Below are 20,189 nucleotides of genomic sequence, written 5' to 3' on the forward strand. Positions count from 1 at the left end.
TCCTACAAGTTCCACTGCTCACATTCTTGTATCACTGTCGTTAGCACATTTTCCCCGGGCAATACGTTGCTGACCCTGTTTTGTTCTGCCCTCCTCTATTTTTCAGTCCGAAGAAGGCTTCCGACTCGAAACATTACCTATTCCTTTTCACCAGAGGATGCTGCCTGACTTGCTGAGTTACTCCAGCATTTTGTGTCTGTCTACGGAAACATGCTCAATGGCCTGACTCACCCTTGCCCCCCCAAGATGCTTACCTGAGATAATCCCATCTGCCCGCATTGCCCCGTGTCCTTCTAAACTTTTTCTATCCACCTAACCTCCCAAGTTTCTTTTAAATGCTGCCTGTGGCAGCTCATTCCATATGCCCACCACCCTTTGTGTGGAAAAGATAACCCTCAGGTCCCTTTTCAATCTGTCCTCTCACCTTATACCCATGCCCTCTCGTTTTAAACTACTTTGGGAAAAGGATTGTGACCAGCCATCTCATCTATGCCCCTCTTGATTTTATAAATCTCTATAAATTTATTCCTCAGCCTCCTACACTGAAGCAAAAATAATCCTCGTCAATCCAGACTCACGTCATAATTTAATCTTCAATCCCGGCAACATTCTCATGAATCTTTTGTCTGAGTGCTTCCTTGTAGAGTCATCGAGAGGCCATTCAGCGCATTGGGTCCATACTAACCTTCAGCCACCCAGTTACACTCATCCTGCATTAATTTTACATTTTACTCTCCCCACATTCCCATCAATCCCCTCGGACTCTACCCCTTGCCTGCACCAGGGGAGATTTACAAAGCCAATTAACCTACCAACCCGGAGAGAAAGAATAGGTGACGTTTCAGGGTGAAGAAGGGTTCCGACCTGAAATATCACCTATTCCTTCTGCTCAGGTATATTGCCTGACCCGCTGAGTTACTCCTGCATTTTGTGTCTATCTTTGATATAAACCAGCATCCATAGTTCCTTCCTACACATTAATCCTACCAACCTGTGTGTCTTTGGGATGTGGGAGGAAGCTGGAACACCCAGTGTTTAAGTTTAGATTCATTATTATCACATGTACCGAGGTACAGTGAAAAGCTTTGTTCTGTGTGCTGTCCAAACAAATGAGATAATACTATTCATGAATATAATCAAGCCAAACACAGTATAAATGGGGGAGCAATGAGAAAGATAACAGAATGTAGAATATAGTTCTCAGCATTGTAGCGCATAACTTCCATCGACAAAGTCCAAAGTCCACAATGGGTGGAGGTGAATCGGAGAGTACTCAAGCTTATAGAAGGACTGTTCAGAGCCTGATAACGCAGGGGAATAAGCTGTTCTTAAGTCTGGTGCTTTCAAGCTGTTGTATCTTCTGCCAGATGGGTGCAGGAAGAAGGAGGAATGACTGGGGTGGGACAAGGCCTTGATTATGCTGGCTGCTTTTCTGGGGCAGCGTGAAGTGGAGATGGAGTTGTGGGGAGTCTGGTCTGTGTGATGGTACATCTACAACTCTCTGCAATTTCCTGCAGTCTTGGGCACAGCTATTCTCAAACCAAGCCATGTAGCAACCTGACAGTATGCTTTCCATAATGCATCTGTAGAATTTTGTCAGAGTCATTGGAGACATGCAGAATGTCCTTAGTCTGCCTAGGAAGTGCCTTCTTGGCAGTCGCATCACTGTGATTGGTCCAAGGCAGATTGTTGATCATATTTCCACCTGGAAACCTGAAGCTCTCAACCATTTCCACTTTGGTACCATTGATAGCGATTGGGGCATGTACGATTGGGCCACCATGCTTACATTTAATCCGCTACTTGTCTGCCTATTTTACCATCTTCCTGCTTAGAAGTCTGTAATTTGAATTACATTTCCAAGTTTTCTTGACTCTGAAATGAAGCCCGTAGTGTCGGACGTCAATGGAGTGGGTGCTTTGGCCCATCGGGTTCATGCTGGCCATCTGACACAGAACTGACCCCCACATTCCCATCAACACTGGGGTGCAGCTGGTAGAACTACCAGCTGCCCCTTAGTTTTGCCCACAAAAACTGTGGTGCAGCTGGTAGAGCCGCTACCTCACAGCGCCAGAGACCCAGGTTCAATCCTGACTTCGGGTGCTGTCTGGTCGGAGTTTGTATGTTCTTCCCGTGACCGTGTGAGTTTTCTCCGGGTGCTCCGGTTTCCTCCCACATTCCAAAGACGTGCAGGTTTGTAAGTTAATTGGTTTCTGTAAATTGTCCCTAGTGTTAGTAGGATAGTGCTATTGTACGGGGTGATCGCTGGTCATCGCGGACTCAGTGGGCTGAAGGGCCGGTTTCCGCGCTGTATCTCTAAATCTAAAAATCTAAATCCCTACACATTAGGGACAATTTACAGTGGCTAACTAACCCACTGGCCCACGTGTCTTTGGGATGTGGGGGAGAATCTGAAGCAAGCTAGAAAGTGTGCAGAAGTGATTCACCAGGATGTTGCCTGGGCTTGTGTCAGGTGTAGGTTTTGAATAATTATTGCCACATGTACCAGAGGTGCAGTGAAAAGTTTTATTTTGCATGTTACCCAAAGAGATCAGATAATACCATATATAAATACAATTCAGTCAACCTCAGGTACAATAGGTTAGTCAAAGGAGAAGATACATATTGCAAAAGTTATAGTTCTCATAACTGAACCGTTATAGGGATACATAGATACATAGAGAATAGGTGTAGGAGTAGGCCATTCAGCCCTTCGAGCCATTCAATGTGATCATGGCTGATCATCCACAATCAGTACCCCGTTCCTGCCTGCTCCCTATATCCCTTTGTTTCTGCTGGCCCCAAGAGCTCTATATAACTCTCTTTTGAAAGCATCCAGTGAATCGGCCTCCACTACCTTCTGAGGCAGAAATTCCACAAATTTGCATCCCTCTGGGAGAATTCTTTTTTCTCATCTCAGTTCTAAATGGCCTACCCCTTATTCTTAAACTATGGCCCCTGGTTCTGGACTCTCCCAACATCGGGAACATGTTTCCGAGGTTGGATAGGCTGGAACTTTTCTCATTGGAGTGTAGGATGCTGAGCGATGATCCAGTATCATTCTAGTAGAGGATTCAAAAACTAGAGGGCATTAGTTTAAGTTGTGAGGGGGAGAGATTTAAGAGGGACCTCTGCATTGAACTGAGGTTGGAACAATGAAGCAGCAGATTCACTAGCTGCACCAATATGCCATATCTTCACTTCCAGAGCAAGCGACACAGTGACACAGCAGTAGAGTTGCTGCCTTACAGCGCCAGAGACCCGGGTTTGATCCTGACTACGGGTGCTGCCTGAATGGAGTTTGTACCTTCTCCCTGTGACAACGTTGGCCTTCTCGGGGTGCTCCTGTTTCCTACCATGTTCCAAAGACGTGCGGGTTTGCAGGTTAATTGGCTTCTGTAAATTGTCCTTAGTATGTAGAATAGAACTAGTGTATGGGTGATCGTTGGTCGGCATGGACTCGGTGGGCCGAAGGGCCTGTTTCCACGCTCCATCTCTAAACTAAACTAAACTAAACGGAGCCAGGTAATTAGCACATCAGAAAGAGCTCTGGTACTAGAAGTTGCCTCTGGGGGACATCACTGAATGCCTGAAAGATTGTTCACCGCTGCTCCATGGAGAATACTTATTTCTCCATTGCAATTTGTGCATGGGTTTATAAAAAGTGAATAGGTGATTAAATGCTTGTCCTGTTGACTGACACCTGTGTGAAAGACCTTTCATTCAGAACCATGGACAGCGCATCACACTGAACAGTGTCAAATAGTTCATGACAAAAATACCGTATTCTCAAGAGTGTATGGAAAATTTTGATTACAATTACCTGAGGCACGACTTACAGTAATTCCAAAATTGTGATTTTAATTTGTCTTCCATCAATTCCACTAACGCAGAAAGGAAAGAAAGATAGATATAAAAACAAAAATTGCAAATGCTGGTTTATACCAAAGATAGACACAAAGTGCTGGAGTCTGAAGAAGGGTCCCAACCCGAAACTTCACCTATCCTTTTTCTCCGGAGATGCTGCCTGACTCGCTGAGATGCTCCAGCACCTTGTGTCTAAAGAAAGATGGATAACAACTTATAAAAACAAATACTAGTTGAAGTCAAGGACACCAAATGCTCTCTTCATTCCCATATCCACCAGTTTCGCCATATCCTAGGAACTATGAACGCCTAAGGTCCCTCTGCATACACTCCGTACACTCCCAAAATCCCTGTCATTTGATGTCCAAAAATGCATTACTTTACACTTGTACTTCTGGAGTAAATTCCACCAGCAACTGTTGTACCCAATTTTCTATCTGATCTCAGTCCCTCTGTGTCCCTTAGACAACCTCTTCACTATCTGTAACTCCACCAATTTTTATGCTATTAGCAAACTAATCAGACCACTTACATTCTCATCCAAGTTATTTATATATATGTTAAACAACAAAGGCCCTGGCACAGATTGTAAGGGGTTTCTGCGCCGAGCTTTCGCCCGACCTAAGGTCCCCGTGCCTTGCTCTGATCCCTTGACCAGGCCGCGCACGCTGGTTCCCCGTGAGTGGTTCAACCCACTCACCCCCTACGGTTCTAGACACTGGACTTAGATGCAGGAGCGTGTATAGTGCAGAAAATTCAACCAGACCAGATTTGAAGACCAGGGTTTAAATGGAAAAGGCTTTTATTGAGCGCTTGGGACTATTGTCCATGAATACTTATACAGTTCTATAAGACATATCTATAAGACACATACCGAATTACATGAATACTTTTGACTATGAATCATAAAACGCACAGTTCTACAAGACATATACATGAATACCTTTTACTCTGAATTCTAAAACGCACAGTTCTACAAGACATATACACGACTGTAAGATGGGGAACGTACGACACATCGCAAAATTGACCAACACATATTCCTTTACACACCCACGTTTATTCAAACCACCCTCCCCTCTACACTAAACTATGTCCAGGATGTGCAGGATCAGAGTACATGCTCACCATGGGGCTATTACTGGGGTTACTGGCTGTTCGTGCTGCTTCTCCGCTGCTTTCCGTGAGGGTCGTGCTTGTCCCCTGAGTTTCTTCCTTCCGTTTCTTGCGTTCCTTGCAGGTTTTCTTGCAGTATTTCTTCTCGAGTTGCGTGCCGGTTCCTCTCTCTTGCACTTCGCTTCTTCTTGCCTGTCTTTTCTTACTCCTGCATCCGTTTGACTTCTTGAGTTTAAAACCCAAAAGTCGTGGCCAGTTATACTATTCTGACCCGTCCTATCTCCCGCCAGATCTTGGGATCTCTTTGTTTCAAAGATATGTATGAGTTTTCTCTCTGATCTGCGCTTATGTCCGGGGGTACCGGGGATGGCCAGACACTGTTAATTGGTATTTCGTTGCGAGGTGATGGGTTTAACTGGTTTCCCATCACCTACCAGGTAGTGTTCTATGGGCTATTGTGCCCCCTTAACGAGATTAACTGTGTAGGTCGGCTTGGGGCATTGTGAGTATACTGATGTCAGCGCCCCAGTGTCTGGACTTCGACCTGGTTTCGCAGGTTTCTGCATGGCCAATACCCATCCATTGTTCTGGCCGTGGCTTTGCAGAAACCTAGAGACTGGGCTGTAAGGTTTTTGCTCTTGTGGCTGGTCACGAGGTCCTGCGGCCATTTTAGGACCCACGGATTGTGACATCCCTTGGTAAACTGACCGCAGCCTTTCTCCGCTATCAGCCCCAGTCTCCCGTTTAAAATGTCCAAACTGCAGCTCTTTGGTTTGGTGTTGCTTTCAGAATGAGTGAAAACTTCTCAAATCTTACAGATTCCTGTGATATACTACTGATAACAAACTTCCAGTCCGAAAAGCAAATCTCCACCACTATCTTCTGTCTCGTTTAGTTCATTTTAATTTATTTTAGTTCATTTCAGTTTATTTTATTTCAGTTTATTTTATTTTATTTTATTCAGTTTAGTTTAGTTTAGTTTAATTCATTGTCCACAGTGTTCAGATACAGGATAAAGGGAATAACGCTTAGTGCAAAACAATAAAGTCCGATTAAAGGTAGTTTGGGGGTCTCCAATGAGGTAGATGGTAGCTTAGGACTGCTCTCTAGTTGGTGAAAGAATGGTTCAGTTGCCTGATAACAACTGAGAACAAACTGTCACCAATCTTACCACCACGCTAATTTGCTGGCCCGTAAAGGGTCTTGCTAAAGTCCATGTACATCATGGCTGCCACCCCACCTTTATGCCTTTTCTGAGTTACCACCTCGAGAAAATTAATCAGACTTGTTAGGCAGGATTTCCTCTCCACCACATCGTGCTGACTCACCTTAATCAATCGCTGCCTATCCAAGTGAACATAAGTCAGCACAGTGGCACAGCTGGTAGAGCCGCTGCCTCACCTCACCACGCCACGGACACAGGTTTGATCCTGACCTCGAGTGCTGTCTGTGTGATGTTTCACATTCTTGCTGTGACTGCGTGGGTTTCCTCCAGGTGCTCTGGTCTCCTCCCACATGCCAAAGATGAGTGAATTAATAGCCTCTAATTAATTAGGTTAATTGGCCTCTCTAAAACAACCCCCCCCCCCCCCTCCCCACCCCTCCAAAACTAATGTGTTGGGAGGGAGATAATATCGAACTTGTGTGAGCAAGTGATTGATGGTCGGTATGGACTTCGTGGGCCGAAGCGCCTGCTTCATAAGTTCCTAAATTTCCAAGCCATATGAACAGAAGTGGGCCATTTGGCCCATCGTCTACTCTGCCATTACATCATGACAGATCTATCTTTCCCTCTCATCCCCATTCTTCTGCCTTCTCCCGATAACCCTACATGCCCGTACTAATCAAGAACATGCCAATCCCTGTCCTGTTTGAATGCTGTATCTCTAAACCTAAAAACTAAACTAAAGTTTCTAAACTAATCTAATACTAAAGTAGCCTCAGCAACTATAACCTTCTGTGAACTTAGGCTTTGCATTATTATAGTTACCCAGTATTTCTGTCATTGATTTATTTTATTTTTTATTATTAATATTATCTGCATCTTATTGCTTTTATGGGCTCGTTGACCTGCAGCAAGTAAGAATTTAATTGTTCTGTTATCAGTACATATGACAATTAAAGACTCTTGACTCTTGTTCTATTGATCTTAGTTTAGTTTAGAGTTACAGCATGGAAACAGGCCCTTCGGCCCATCAGGTCCATGCCAATCATCTTAGAATTTAGACTTTCGAGATACAGCGTGGAAACAGGCCCTTCGGCCCACCAAGTCCGCGCTGACCAGCAATCACAACATACACAAGCATTATCCAACATATGCTAGGACAATTTACAAATTTACCGAAGCCAATTAACCTACCAACCTGAACGTCATTGGAGTGTGGGAGGAAACCAGAGCACCCGGAGAAAACCCACGTGGTCACATGGAGAATGTACAAACTCCGCACAGACAGCACCTGTAGTCAGGATTGAACCCATATCTCTGGCGCTGTAAGGCAGCTACTCTATCGCTGCACCACTGTGCCTCCCATATCTTGAAAATAATCCCCTTTATCTTATTTCTAAGGTCTGCCCATCGAGCCTCTTGGCCGATCCCTTCAGGATATCCTCCCTGTGAAAAACCGTATTGTTCCCCCTGATCGGTTGTGCAACACCCCTTCCTTATTTTTGTAGAGCCAAACTTTGGTCTCCCAACTTAGAGTACTGAGGAGTTATCCAGAGGATTGGAAATGACAGAATTGTGGATCAGGACAAAAAGCGGGAGATAGGAGAGGAAATCCAGAAGGTCCAGTTCCCTGGTGTGACGGAGCTCCTGCCAAACATTCTCTTCGTGCTCTCGACTGATTCCCCCAGCCTTCAACTCCAGCAGGAACTGCTCAACGCTGAGCGTGCTCGCCCCCGCTTCCAGATTGCACAGGAACAGTTGCTGCAAAATAAGAAGTAATTCCACGGTTACTCACTTCTAGCATATGATGACCATTTGACAGCACGGGACCACTACTCGCTGGAGTTTAGAATATTGCGGGGGGGACTTCATTGAAACTTCCAGAATAATGAAAGGCATAGATAGAATGGATGTGGAATGGATGTTTCCACTGGTGGGAGAGTCTAGCACCAGAGGTCGTAGCCTCAGAATTAAAGGGCGCTCTTTTAGAAAGGAGGTGAGGAGGAATTTCTTTCGTCAGAGGGTAGTCAATCTGTGGAACTCATTGCCACAGAGGACTGTGGAGGCCAAGACAGTGGATATTTTAAAGTCAGAGACAGACAAATTCTTGATTAGAACAAGTGTCATGGGTTATGGGGAGAAGGCAGGAAAATGGGATTAGGAGGCAGAGATCAGCCATGATTAAATGGCGGAGTAGACTCGATGGGCCGAATGGCCTAACTCTACTCCTATTACCTGTGAACTTGTAAACTTCTGAAGATGGTCAAATTCTATTACCATCTGCTATATAACGAGACACAACAGGTCCGTGAGACATCATGTCATAAATAGTAGAAACAAGGAACTGCAGATGCTGGCTTACAAAAAAGGACACAAAGTGCTGGAGTAACTCAGTGGGTCAGGCAGCATCTCTGGAGAATGTGGATAGATGATGTTTCAAGTCAAAAGTTGGGGACTTCAGGATCCAGACCCAAAACGTCACCTATCCATGTTTTACAGAGATGCTGCCTGACCCGCTGAGCCACTCCAGCATTCTGTGTTGTATCCTATAGTTGGAAGTCATTCAACCCACTCTGCCCATGCCAACCTTTGAAAGAGTGATATTTATTCCCACCTCTAAAGGTCTTTGGGAAAAGTGGGACTAATTATTTTGAGCTTTTAATATTTAATATTTATTTTTGTTTAGGTTTGTTTCTCTATTCCAATTTCCTTCAGACAGCACATTCCATATCCCAACAACTTGCTGCATTAATAGAAAATGCTTCCCCTCTTCTTCCTTTGCCAATTATTTTAAATCTGAGTCATACAGCCATGAAGCTGTACAGCATGGAAACAGGACCTTCGGCCCACTATTGGGCTAGTCCCATTTGCCTGCGTTTGACCCATTTTCTTCTAAACACTTCCTATCCATATATCTGCCTAAATGTCTTTTAAAAGTCGTAATTGTATCCGTTTCTATAGCTTCCTCTGGCAGCTCATTCCAGATACGGACTACCCTCTGAGTGAAAAAGGTGCCCCTGATGTCCCTTTTACATCTCTCTACTCTCACCTTAAGCCTGTGCCTTCTAGTTTTAGAATCCTCCACCCTGGGGAAAAGACTGGGAAAGTTCATTTTATCCAAGCCCCTCATGTTCTTGTACATATCAGCAAGGTCACTCCTCAGGCTCCTACGCTCCAAAAGAAAAATGTCCGAGCCTATCCAACAAATGCAAACATTGTTGTGAATTTATGTGCTGCTCAGAGGTAGAACTACAGATTGACTGAGTGCAGAAATGATTTATAAGGAAGTCGCCAGGACTCCAGGGCCTGAGCTACAGAGAGAGGTTGGGCAGGCTAGGACTTTATTTTTTGGAGCGTAGCAGGATGAGGGGTGATCTTATAGAGGTGTACAAGATAATGAGAAGAATAGATAGGGTGAATGCACAGTCTTTTGCTCAGAGTAGGGGGATAGAGAACCAGAGGACATAGGTTTAAGGTGAGGGAGGAAAGATTTAATAGTAACCTGAGGGGCAACTTTTTTTTACACAAAGTGTGGCAGGTATATGGAGCGAACTGCCAGAGGATGTAGTTGTGGCAGGTACTATCATAATGTTTAAGCAACATTGAGAGAGGTACATGGATAGGACAGGTGTAGAGGGACAGGAGCCAAAAGCAGACAGGTGGGACTAGTGTAGAGGGAGCAAGTTGGTTGGCGTGGGCAGGTTGGGCGGAAGGGCCCATTTCCACGCTGTATGACTCTAAGACTGATTAAAAGCTGCTTTTTGGTGGACCTGCGACGCTGTCGGTGGTACACACATTATCTGTGCCTTTCCAGTGTAATGAATTTGACAATGTACCTCTGTAACTGGAAGACGGTAGGGCTTTAATGTTCCATTTCTTCCCCCATTGTTAGTGCACCTGTTTTTATTTTGCACCGATTCCACATCCAATTTAATAACTTTCAGTAATCCCTTGGCTCTGACTCCAACACTTCAAAGCATTCAAGTTGGCCGCTCTAATTATATCATGAAGAGGTGGAGGCTTCCACTCAGTGCAGATTTCTATACCTGACGTGTCAGGGTGATTAACATGCACGGTCTCCAATGCCACAGATTTTATCTGAGTATGTTTTTTAAAAACTCTGAATAGAAGAGTACAATTCAATTAAGTAGTGACAAAGATTTTCCACCCAGCCCACGATCGTACAGAAAGAGGCGAGAAAGGTTTCCTATAAACAAACATTTCTCCGGCGATATTCCGACATGGACTCTGACAAACTATTCCCAGTTGGAGAGGGATGGTATTTTTTGGCCAAAGCCTTTGAGTGGTGTAATTCTTTGTGTAAATGTCTCCATGAGTCAACTTTCAACATTACTTGTTACGAATGGAGGTTCAATTTGATTATGGGTTGACCCACAACACCTCTCCAGCTCCGCGCTGAGCAGTCACAATGCAGAGCGCTGTGGGTGTGTCAATCCATGTTGATCCCAAATGTTAGAATACATTCGAGGTTGCTATGGCAATTGTTTCCTTAGGATTGGGACCGGGCAGATGGTAACCAGATTACAATATTTGCAAAGGCGCATAAAAGTCACCTCAGAGTGTCCAAAGGAAAATTGTGGTCCATCAACTCTGCTCCTCACTTAGTGAGAGTACTGGGAGCATCGCTCCATCTGAAACTTCAGGTAGAGAGTTCAATACCCGCTTCAGGTGCTCCAAGCAAGTGGAGACAGAAACTTCACAAATATGTCCCTTTGGTACAGTCTGAAGAAGGGCGGCACGGTGGCGCAGCGGTAGAGTTGCTGCCTTACAGCGCCAGAGATCCTGACTACGGGTGCTATAAATACACGGAGTTTGTACGTTCTCCCTGTGACTGTGCGGGTTTTCCTTGGGTGCTCCGGTTTCCTCCAACACTCCAAAGACATACTGGTCTGTAGGTTAATTTGGCTTCTGTAAAAGTTGTAAAATTGTCCCTAGTCTGCAGGATAGTGCTAGTGTACAGGTATCACTGGTCAGCACCGATAATGGTGGGCTGAAAGACCTGTTTCCATGCTGTATCTCTAAACTAAACTAAACTAAACTAAAGGTTCCGAACCAAATTAGTTTATTATTGTCACGTGTACCAAGGAATAGCGAAATTATTTTTTCATTGCATGGTATCCAGTCAGCGAAATGACTATACATGATTACACTTAGGTCGACCAGTGTACAGATACAGGATAAAGGGAATAACGTTTAGTGCAAGATAAAGTCCAGTTAAGTCCAAGTAAAGACAGCCCGAGGGTCTTCAATGAGGTAGATGGAAGATCCTGACCTGAAACGTCACCTATCCATTTTCTCCAGAGATGCTGGTTGACCTGCTGAGTTATTCCAGCATTTTGTGTCTATCTTTGGTATAAACCATCATCTGCATTTTTATTTGATTCCAGGTAAAGAAGGTTCAGTTGCACGGTTCGAATCTCCCCTTCAGCCCTTGCACTTCCAATTACCAAAGCCTTGTCAACTTTCAGAGAGTAAGGAATGGAGAGCCTGCCCCGACCACAGGCGTTAACAATGAACAGACCCGCGTTACCCTGGGACAGGTGTAAGACCTCGAAATTATCACTTTGTCCTGCTGTGCAGAGTAGGCGGGCGGTGCGGGCTTTTGAAAGGGGTTGGTTGGACACCAGTGCCACAGGAATGTGCTGGAGTGTGTTAGCACCCCACCCTCAACAAGCCTCCAGCTCCCCAGGGTCCCTGATGCCCACAGTGTTCCTCAATGCAACCGATACTTGACTGCACCCTCACAAACCCACGGTTAAGGTGAAGTGAATGAAAACTATTAGGTCTCCAACCGGATGCAGCAAGTGTATATAAGGCACCCGTCAACAATGGTCTTCCAGTAATCAGAGGGTGATTATTTCCCGATAAACCTGTGGTAATTACATTGCTGAACCCTTAATCCCTATTCATCAAAGCGAAGCAAGAGGCTGGCAATTAACATCTGCACAGGAGCCTCTGCCAGCAGAAAACCTGCTCTCAGTTAACCCTTGGTCTGCCCGTACTGTAGTGCAGTGTTGTTGGGGGAGGAAAGAGATCATCGGATGTGTCATCCCATTGCTTTGCTTTTTGCTGTGAACCCAATACATTACTCTCCCTCAAGAGTCCTAAGTTCATAAATTCTAGTAGAACTAGACCATTCGGCCCATCAAGTCTACTCCACCATTCAATCACGGCTGATCTATCTTTTCCCCTCAACCCTATTTTCCTGCCTTCTCCACATAACCCACGACACCCTTACTAATTAAGAATCTGTCAATTTCCACCTTAAAAATACCCAATGACTTGGCCTCCACTGTGTTAATGAATTCCACAGATTCACCATCCTCTGACTAAAGAAATCCTTCCTCATCTCCTTTTTAAAGGCAGGTCCTTTTATCCTGATTCCACTCACAGCCCAGTCATTCCCTCCTCTCCTCTCTCCCATCGGGTAGATTTCAAGTACAACATTTAAAAGACATTTGGACAGGTACATGGACAGGACAGATCTAGAGGGACATGGGCCAAACACAGGCATGTGGGACTAGTGTAGATGAGGCAGCTTGGTTGGCATGGCAAGCTGGGCCAAGGGGCCTGTTTTCATTCTCTACGATTCTATGACTCTTTAACTCTAAGATTCATAAGCTTGAAAGCATAAATCATCAGATTCAGGAACAACTTCTTCCCCGCTGCTATGAAACTCATGAACAATCGCCTTGCAAGTTCAGAATGTATTCCTGATCTCTTCCTCAGTGGATCCCAAGCACTTTTTCTTTTATCTGGATTTCCTCTGTAACGATATACTCCGCACAGTTTGATTGAGTCAATATACTGTATGGATGTTTTACCTGGAATGCGCCCTACAAAGGTTTTCACTATATCTCGATCCACATAACAATATCAATACTAATACCAATACAATTGCATGAGGTCCAGAAACCCAAGGCTGAAGCTGAAGAGGGGCTGCATCACCGCGCCAGAGACCCGGGTTCAATCATGACTACGGGTGCTAACTTTACAGAGTTTGCACGTTCTCCCTGAGACCACGTGGGTTTCCTCCAGGTGCCCCGGTTTCCTCCCACACTCCAAACACATGCAGATTTGTAGGTTAATTGGCTTCTGTAAATTGTCCCTAGTGTGCAGGATAGAAATAGTGTACGGCTGTTTGCTGGTCGGCATGGACTTGGTGTGCCGAAGGGCCTGTCTCCATGCTGTATCTCTAAACAAAACTCTACTAAACACAACTGACCGAACTCTCAGACCTACCTCATTGCTGACCTTGCACCTTGCTTTAACCTGCACTTTCTCGATAACTCTAACGCTGCAACACCATAACACTGTATCACCGCTCTTTGCATTAATGACTCACGCCTCACATCCCTCCTGCTTTATTAAATCTAGGTTACTGACCCCTGAACTATGAGATGCCCACCTCTCTTCCCGCTTTCCCAGACTAGCATAGAACAGTGCAGCATGGGAACAGGCCCTTCGGCCCACAATGTTGGTGGTGAAACATGATGACAAGTTAAACTAATTTCCTCTGAATGCTATAGAGGGACAATATTAATAAACCAATTCCAATATCCATACTAATACACACGCTTACGCACTCACACATACACACATGAACATGCCCAGACACGCATATGCACACATACATACACACACACTTGCACACAGGCACACACACATATGCATACACACACACACAATCGCATCCACACACACTCCACATACCTCACACACTCAAACACATACTCCACACACACACATTCCACACACTCACACAGACTCACAGCTCCAACTGATGCTGTGCGGACAGCTGGCAAAAGATGATCAGATTGTTTGCCATCAATTTAGAGTCATCGACTCCATCGCTGTTGCTAATAAGATGCTTTGTTCTTAAGGACGGACAACCTTATCGGTTTGCTCAGTTAGTTTTTTTTAATCTTTCTCTCTTTGCTTGCAAATCCTCATGGATTTTATTGCAGATGTTCCAAGCCCAGCGACAATAAGCTTACAAGCAAAGGTTGTCGCTGGCCCTTGGTTCGAACTCAGAGTGAGTCCAGTGGGAAATTAACCGGACAAAAGAGGCAGTGGGGTGGGAAATGAAGGGAATGCTGCAGTCTAGCGTGAGCCAAGGACGCACTGGACAAAGCCCAGCAGTGACATTGGTGAACGCTCACCCACAACGCTCCACAACCACCACAAGACATAGGAGCTGAATTAAGCCGTTCGGTCCATCGAGTCTACTCCGCCATTTAATCAGGGCCGATTTATTTTTCCCCCTCAACCCCATTCCCCTGACTTCTCTCTGTAATCTTTGATGCCCTTAGAATTCTTCAGACTTTAGCTCCATCTCATTCAGGCCCTCAGGTCTTTGAAATTTCCATCCAAGGGAAAGGGTGCTGACTGTCCACCCTATCATAACTTTATAAACTTCTATCTGATCTCCGCTCAACCTCTGATGCTCTAGAGAAAACAGTCCAAATATGTCCAACCTCCCTTTTTGCTAATACCCTTCAATCCAGGCAGCGGGTAAATCTCTTCTGCACCCTCTCCAAGGCCTCCACATCCTTCCTGTAAAGGAGTGACCAGTACAGCACATAATACTCCAAAGACAGCCTAACCAAAGACCTAGAAAGCTGCCTTCCTGACTCGTCTGCTCAATCCCGCGACCTATGAAACCAAGCATGCCATACACCTTCTTTACAGCTTTATCTACTTGTGTTGCTACTTTCAGGCAGCTTTGGACATGGACCTCAAGATCCCAGTGCATATCAATGTTTTAGGCTTTACACTGTAGAGATACAGCGCGGAAACAGGCCCTTCAGCCCACTGGGTCCATGCCGACCAGTGGGCTGAACTGATCACTAACACTAACACTATCGTACACTAACACTGTCGTACATACTAGGGAATATTTTGCAGCTTACCAAAGCCAATTAACAGACAAACCCGTACTTCTTTGGAGCGTGGGATGAAACCGGAGCAGACGGAGAAAACCCATGTAGTCACAGGGAGGACGTACCAACTCCACACAGACAGAACCCGTAGTCAGATTGAACCTGGAGCTGTAAGGTAGCAACTCTACCGCTGCGCCACTGTGCCACCCTGTTGTTAATGCTGTTAAACATGGTGCCATTTCTCAAATTCCCTTCCAAATCCTTTCCCACTCTCCACTTCTTTCTCCTCACTTAAAACCCAACTCCTTGGCCCAGTATTTTGGCACCTGTTCCCTCTGATACCTCTCCATCATGCATTATCCTCACTTGGAAGCACCTTTGGCTGCTACACTTTTGCTGCACCCTATTCCTCCTGACCCTTGGGAATGGCATGACTCGCTGGCAGAGCTGCCTACTCATGGAGGAAGGGTCCCAACCCAAAACGTTACCTATCCATGTTCTCCAGGGATGCTGCCTGACCCGCTGAGTTACTCCAGCACTTTGAGTGCTTCTTTGTATACCAGCATGTGCAGTTCCTTGGTTCTACGCCTACGCACGTGTTTTTGTATTTTGAAATCTTTACTCAGCAGCATGACAGGTCTGTAAAAGCCGTACACACCGACAATGTATAATAATCAAAATACAATGCCAGGTGAGCTTTGCCTTACCTTGGCTCTGTACACCTTCAAGTCCAAAGCATTTAGATCCATGCTGCCAATCAGAGACCTTACGAAACCACTGTGAATGGAGGAAAGAGTGAGTAGAGTTTAATTTCCAAGTAGATAAATGTTTGTTCTGTAACGAAGATAGACACAAAATGCTGGAGTAACTCAGCGGGACAGGCAGCATGTCTGGAGAGAAGGAGTGGGTGATGTTTCGGGTCGAGACCCTAGGTCAAGTTCAAAGGAGCGGAATTAGGCGGCTTGGCCTATCGAACCTACAGACCTGCGCATCTTTGGGATGAGGGAGGAAATCGGAGTACTCAGAGGAAACACACATGGTCACAAGGAGAACATGCAAACTCGGCACAAACAGCACCTGGGGCCAGGACAAAACCTGGGCCTCTGGTGCTGCAAGGCAGCTGCTCTACCCACTGTGCCACTGAGCTGCCCATGCCTGGACTGCTTTGCCCCAATGTCTTATGTTCTTTGGACAGGCAAAGCTCTGAGAACACTGCCGGCCCTCTTGAAACAGGTCCCAAAGCTGATTGGAGTCAAAGTCATACAGTGTGGAAACATGCCCTTCCACCCAACTTGCCCACACCCACCAACATGTCCCATCTACACTAATCCCACCTGCCTATGTTTGGCCCATATCCCTCTAAACCTATCCTTTCCATGTCCCTGTCTCAATGCTTCTTAAACATTTCAATAGAATCTGCCTCAATTACCTCTTCTGGCAGCTCGTTCCATACACCCACCACCCTTTGTGTGATAAAGTTGCCCCTCAGGTTCCAAGTAAATCTTTTCACTCCCTCACAAACCTATGTCCTCTGGTTTTTGATTCCCTTACCCTGGGCAAAAGACTGTGCATTTACTTGATTTTTTTCCTCTCATGATTTTGTACACCTCTATAAGATCACCCCTCATCCGCCCACTCCCCAAGGAATAAAGTCCTAGCCTGCCCAACCTCTCCCTATAGCTCAGGCCCCTCGAGCCCTGGCAACATCCCCGTAAAAAGCAACTTCAGAAACATCATCTCACGAACCAGACAAAGTTCAGCACTGCAATGTTAGCCGCTTAAGTGCAGCGGTTAACTTTCTCGTCAAAGCGCTGGCCTGATGGTGAGTAGATTTGATGGCTTTGTGTTTGCTCACATGCATTAGGTGGGGCGAGGGGCAAGACAATAGAGAGGACTCTGTCGCTCCCCTGAAGAGTAACGTATAAAACAGTCTGTCACAGTGCCGGCCCTGTCCGCACTCCCCGCCTGACAATGGAAAGGTTTCAACATAATTAAGCAAAGACAAAAACGGATTCTGTCAGACGGTGCTGTTCCTTGCGATGTGTGGTGGGTCAGGCCCCTGGCCCTGCTCTGTCCTGCAACCATTAACGAGCTCGCAAACCGATGATTAAACAAGAGAGGTAATGGGCTCTGGGCTTGTGTTTGGGCTTGTGCTACCATCTCCCCTTTGGCCAATACGCCCTCAGGAAACATCATTGACAGAAACCAGGGTCAATAAGAGGAGAAATAGAAACATAGAAACATAGACGTACAGGTATGTAGGTTAATTGGCTGGGTAAATGTAAAAATTGTAATTGTAAAAATGTAAAAATTGTCCCTAGTGGGTGTAGGATAGTGTTAATGTACGGGGATCACTGGGCGGCACGGACTTGGAGGGCCGAAAAGGCCTGTTTCCGGCTGTATATATATGATATGATAGATCCGCAGGGTGAGGGGTAGTGCTGATCGTCGGACAATAAAGGAGGAAACAGGAAACAGGCCCAGGCTCACAGAGTCCGTCGACCAGTGATCCCCAAATACTAGCACTATCCAACACACTAGTTTAGTTTAGTTTAGAGATACAGCGTGGAAACTGGCCCTTTAGCCCACCAAGTACACGCCAACCCGCAATCACCCCGTACGCTACCACTATCCGATGGACTAGTTTAGCTTAGTTCAGCTTAGTTTGGTTTAGAGTTACAGCGAGATAAACAAGCCCTGGAGTCGGTGCTGAGCAGCGATCACCCCATTTACTAACATTATCCTACATACTAGGAGAAAGCCAATGGAATGTTGGCCTTCATAACAAGAGGAGTTGAGTATAGGAGCAAAGAGGTCCTTCTGCAGTTGTACAGGGCCCTAGTGAGACCGCACCTGGAGTACTGTGTGCAGTTTTGGTCTCCAAATTTGAGGAAGGATATTCTTGCTATTGAGGGCGTGCAGCGTAGGTTTACTAGGTTAATTCCCGGATGGCGGGACTGTCATATGTTGAAAGACTGGAGCGACTAGGCTTGTATACACTGGAATTTAGAAGGATGAGAGGAGATCTTATCAAAACGTACAAGATTATTAAGGGTTTGGACACGTTAGAGGTAGGAAACATATTCCCAAAGTTGGGGGAGTCCAGAACAAGGGGCCACAGTTTAAGAATAAGGGGAAGGCCATTTAGAACTGAGATGAGGAAAAACCTTTTCAGTCAGAGAGTTGTGAATCTGTGGAATTCTCTGCCTCAGAAGGCAGTGGAGGCCAATTCTCTGAATGCATTCAAGAGAGAGCTAGATAGAGCTCTTAAGGATAGCGGAGTCAGGGGGTATGGGGAGAAGGCAGGAACGGGGTACTGATTGAGAATGATCAGCCATGATCACATTGAAAGGCGGTGCTGGCTCGAAGGGCCGAATGGCCTCCTCCTGCACCTATTGTCTATTGTCTATACTAGGGACAATTTACAGAATCCAATGAACCTACAAATCTGCACATCTTTGGAGTGTGCTAGGAATCCAGACCATCCGAAGAAAACCCACGCAGTCACAGAGAGAACGTGCAAACTCCGTACAGACAGTGCCCATAGTCAGGATCGAACCTGGGTCTCTGGCGCTGGAAGGCAGCAACTCTATTGCTGCACCACCCTGCCTCCCCCATCTCTGGGGGCACCAGCCGCAGTGAAAAGGGATACACATGACAACGAGGGGACGATCAACGTGCACTCTGTTTGTGCAGAAAACTGTTGCGAGGTGCATGGCAACAAGGATTAAAGTGAGACAGAGGGTGAGAGCAAACATTATGGGGAGCACGATGTATCTGTGGGAGGTAGCTTTGGTCAACACCTTGTCACAAATTTACTAGGGAAAGAGAGGTAGAAGAAAAGAACTGCAGATCTGGTTTAAATAATAGGACACAAAGTGCTGGAGTAACTCAGCAGGTCAGACAGCATTTCTGGATAGGTGATGTTTCAGGTCAGGACCCTTCTTCAGACGCTATGTCCCAGCAGAAATGTCACCAATTCATGTTCTCCAGAGGTGCCCGCCTGACTCGTTGTGTTACTCCAGCACTTTGTGCCCTTTAAGGAGACAGAGACATTCCACTGAGGGTGAATAAGGTAGAACGCAGGGTCAGATTTCCTGTGCTGTACAATGGCTGCTGCCTCACAATACCAGAGACCTGGGTTTGATCCTGACTACGGGTGGTGCCTTTTACGAAGTTTGTACATTCTCCCTGTGACCACATGGGTTTTCTCCGGGTGCTCCGGTTTCCACCCACATTCCAAAGACGTGCGGGCTTGTAGGTTAATTGACTTCTGTAAATGTAAATTGACCCTAGTGCATAAGATAGAACTGGTGTGAACGGGGATCGCTGATCGGCACGGACTATGGTGGGCCGAAGGGCCTGTTTTAAAGGCTGTATCTCTCTCACACCAAAACTATAACTGAGCCTCTTCCTGCAGCATGCCGCATTACTGAGTATATTCCTGCCTTACTGCGACAATCGCATGCCCCGCTGCATCACATCACCTCTCTCTGTAAACTGATAGAGGCCAGCAAGAAGCACAAACAATGTGCCAGCGCACGTACCCTAACACGGATCATGTTACCTCCTCCCAGAGCCCAATTAATAAAGTGCCAAGTGGATGAGTTGCCACATATTCAGACGTTTCCAGCCCCCGTCTCTGTAACACGCTGCACTACAGGTGTCTCATTATTTCTTCCTCAGCTTTAAATCCTTCTAATCTGCACAGTCACGTTACCTTTCAGTGAAAACAACACGAGCAGAGCACGGCTGACAGTGAGTGCAGGTTGCTTAATGGGCAGCCTCTCTTGTGCCGACCTGCTTGATGTCGTTCCACCATTGCTGGAGATGGACACAAAATGCTGGAGTAACTCAGCAGGACAGGCAGCATCTCTGGAGAGAAGGAATGGGTGACGTTTCGGGTCGAGACAACTTCTTCAGACTGATCAGACTGTCCACCATTGCTGGACCTGTCTTCAGCTACCGTGGACCCCAGCTCTGGCAATCCGTCCCCAGACCCCACTGATGTCTCCTCCCAACACCCACCCCCACCCCCACCCCCACCCCCACCCCCACCCTCATCCTTCCTCAAAAGCCACCTCTGTAGGGCACAGTGCACAGCGCCAGAGTCCTGGGTTCGATCCCGACCTCGGGCA

General features: G+C 46.1%; 1 protein-coding gene across 1 annotated transcript; it reads right to left on the reverse strand.

Moving 5' to 3' along the window:
- Nucleotides 1-7,344: 7,344 nt before the first annotated feature.
- LOC144603403 (uncharacterized) lies at nt 7,345-19,869 on the reverse strand. Its single transcript, XM_078416577.1, has 3 exons — nt 19,772-19,869; nt 15,759-15,828; nt 7,345-7,909 (listed from the first exon to the last, which is right to left on the reverse strand). Exons 2-3 carry the CDS (start codon nt 15,798-15,800, stop codon nt 7,679-7,681), a joined length of 273 nt encoding a protein of 90 aa, XP_078272703.1. The 5' UTR covers nt 15,801-15,828; nt 19,772-19,869; the 3' UTR covers nt 7,345-7,678.
- Between the last annotated feature and the right edge of the window lie 320 nt (nt 19,870-20,189).

The sequence above is a fragment of the Rhinoraja longicauda genome, chromosome 20 (genome assembly GCF_053455715.1).
Source record: "Rhinoraja longicauda isolate Sanriku21f chromosome 20, sRhiLon1.1, whole genome shotgun sequence".
Taxonomy (NCBI): Eukaryota; Metazoa; Chordata; class Chondrichthyes; order Rajiformes; family Arhynchobatidae; genus Rhinoraja; species Rhinoraja longicauda.

Coding starts and splice junctions, on each gene's coding strand:
- LOC144603403 (XM_078416577.1), bottom strand. CDS start 15,800: ATGGATCTAAATGCTTTGGACTTGAAGGTGTACAGAGCCAAG. Junction 7,910..15,758: donor TGAAGGTGTACAGAGCCAAG/GTAAGGCAAAGC, acceptor CTTATTTTGCAG/CAACTGTTCCTGTGCAATCT.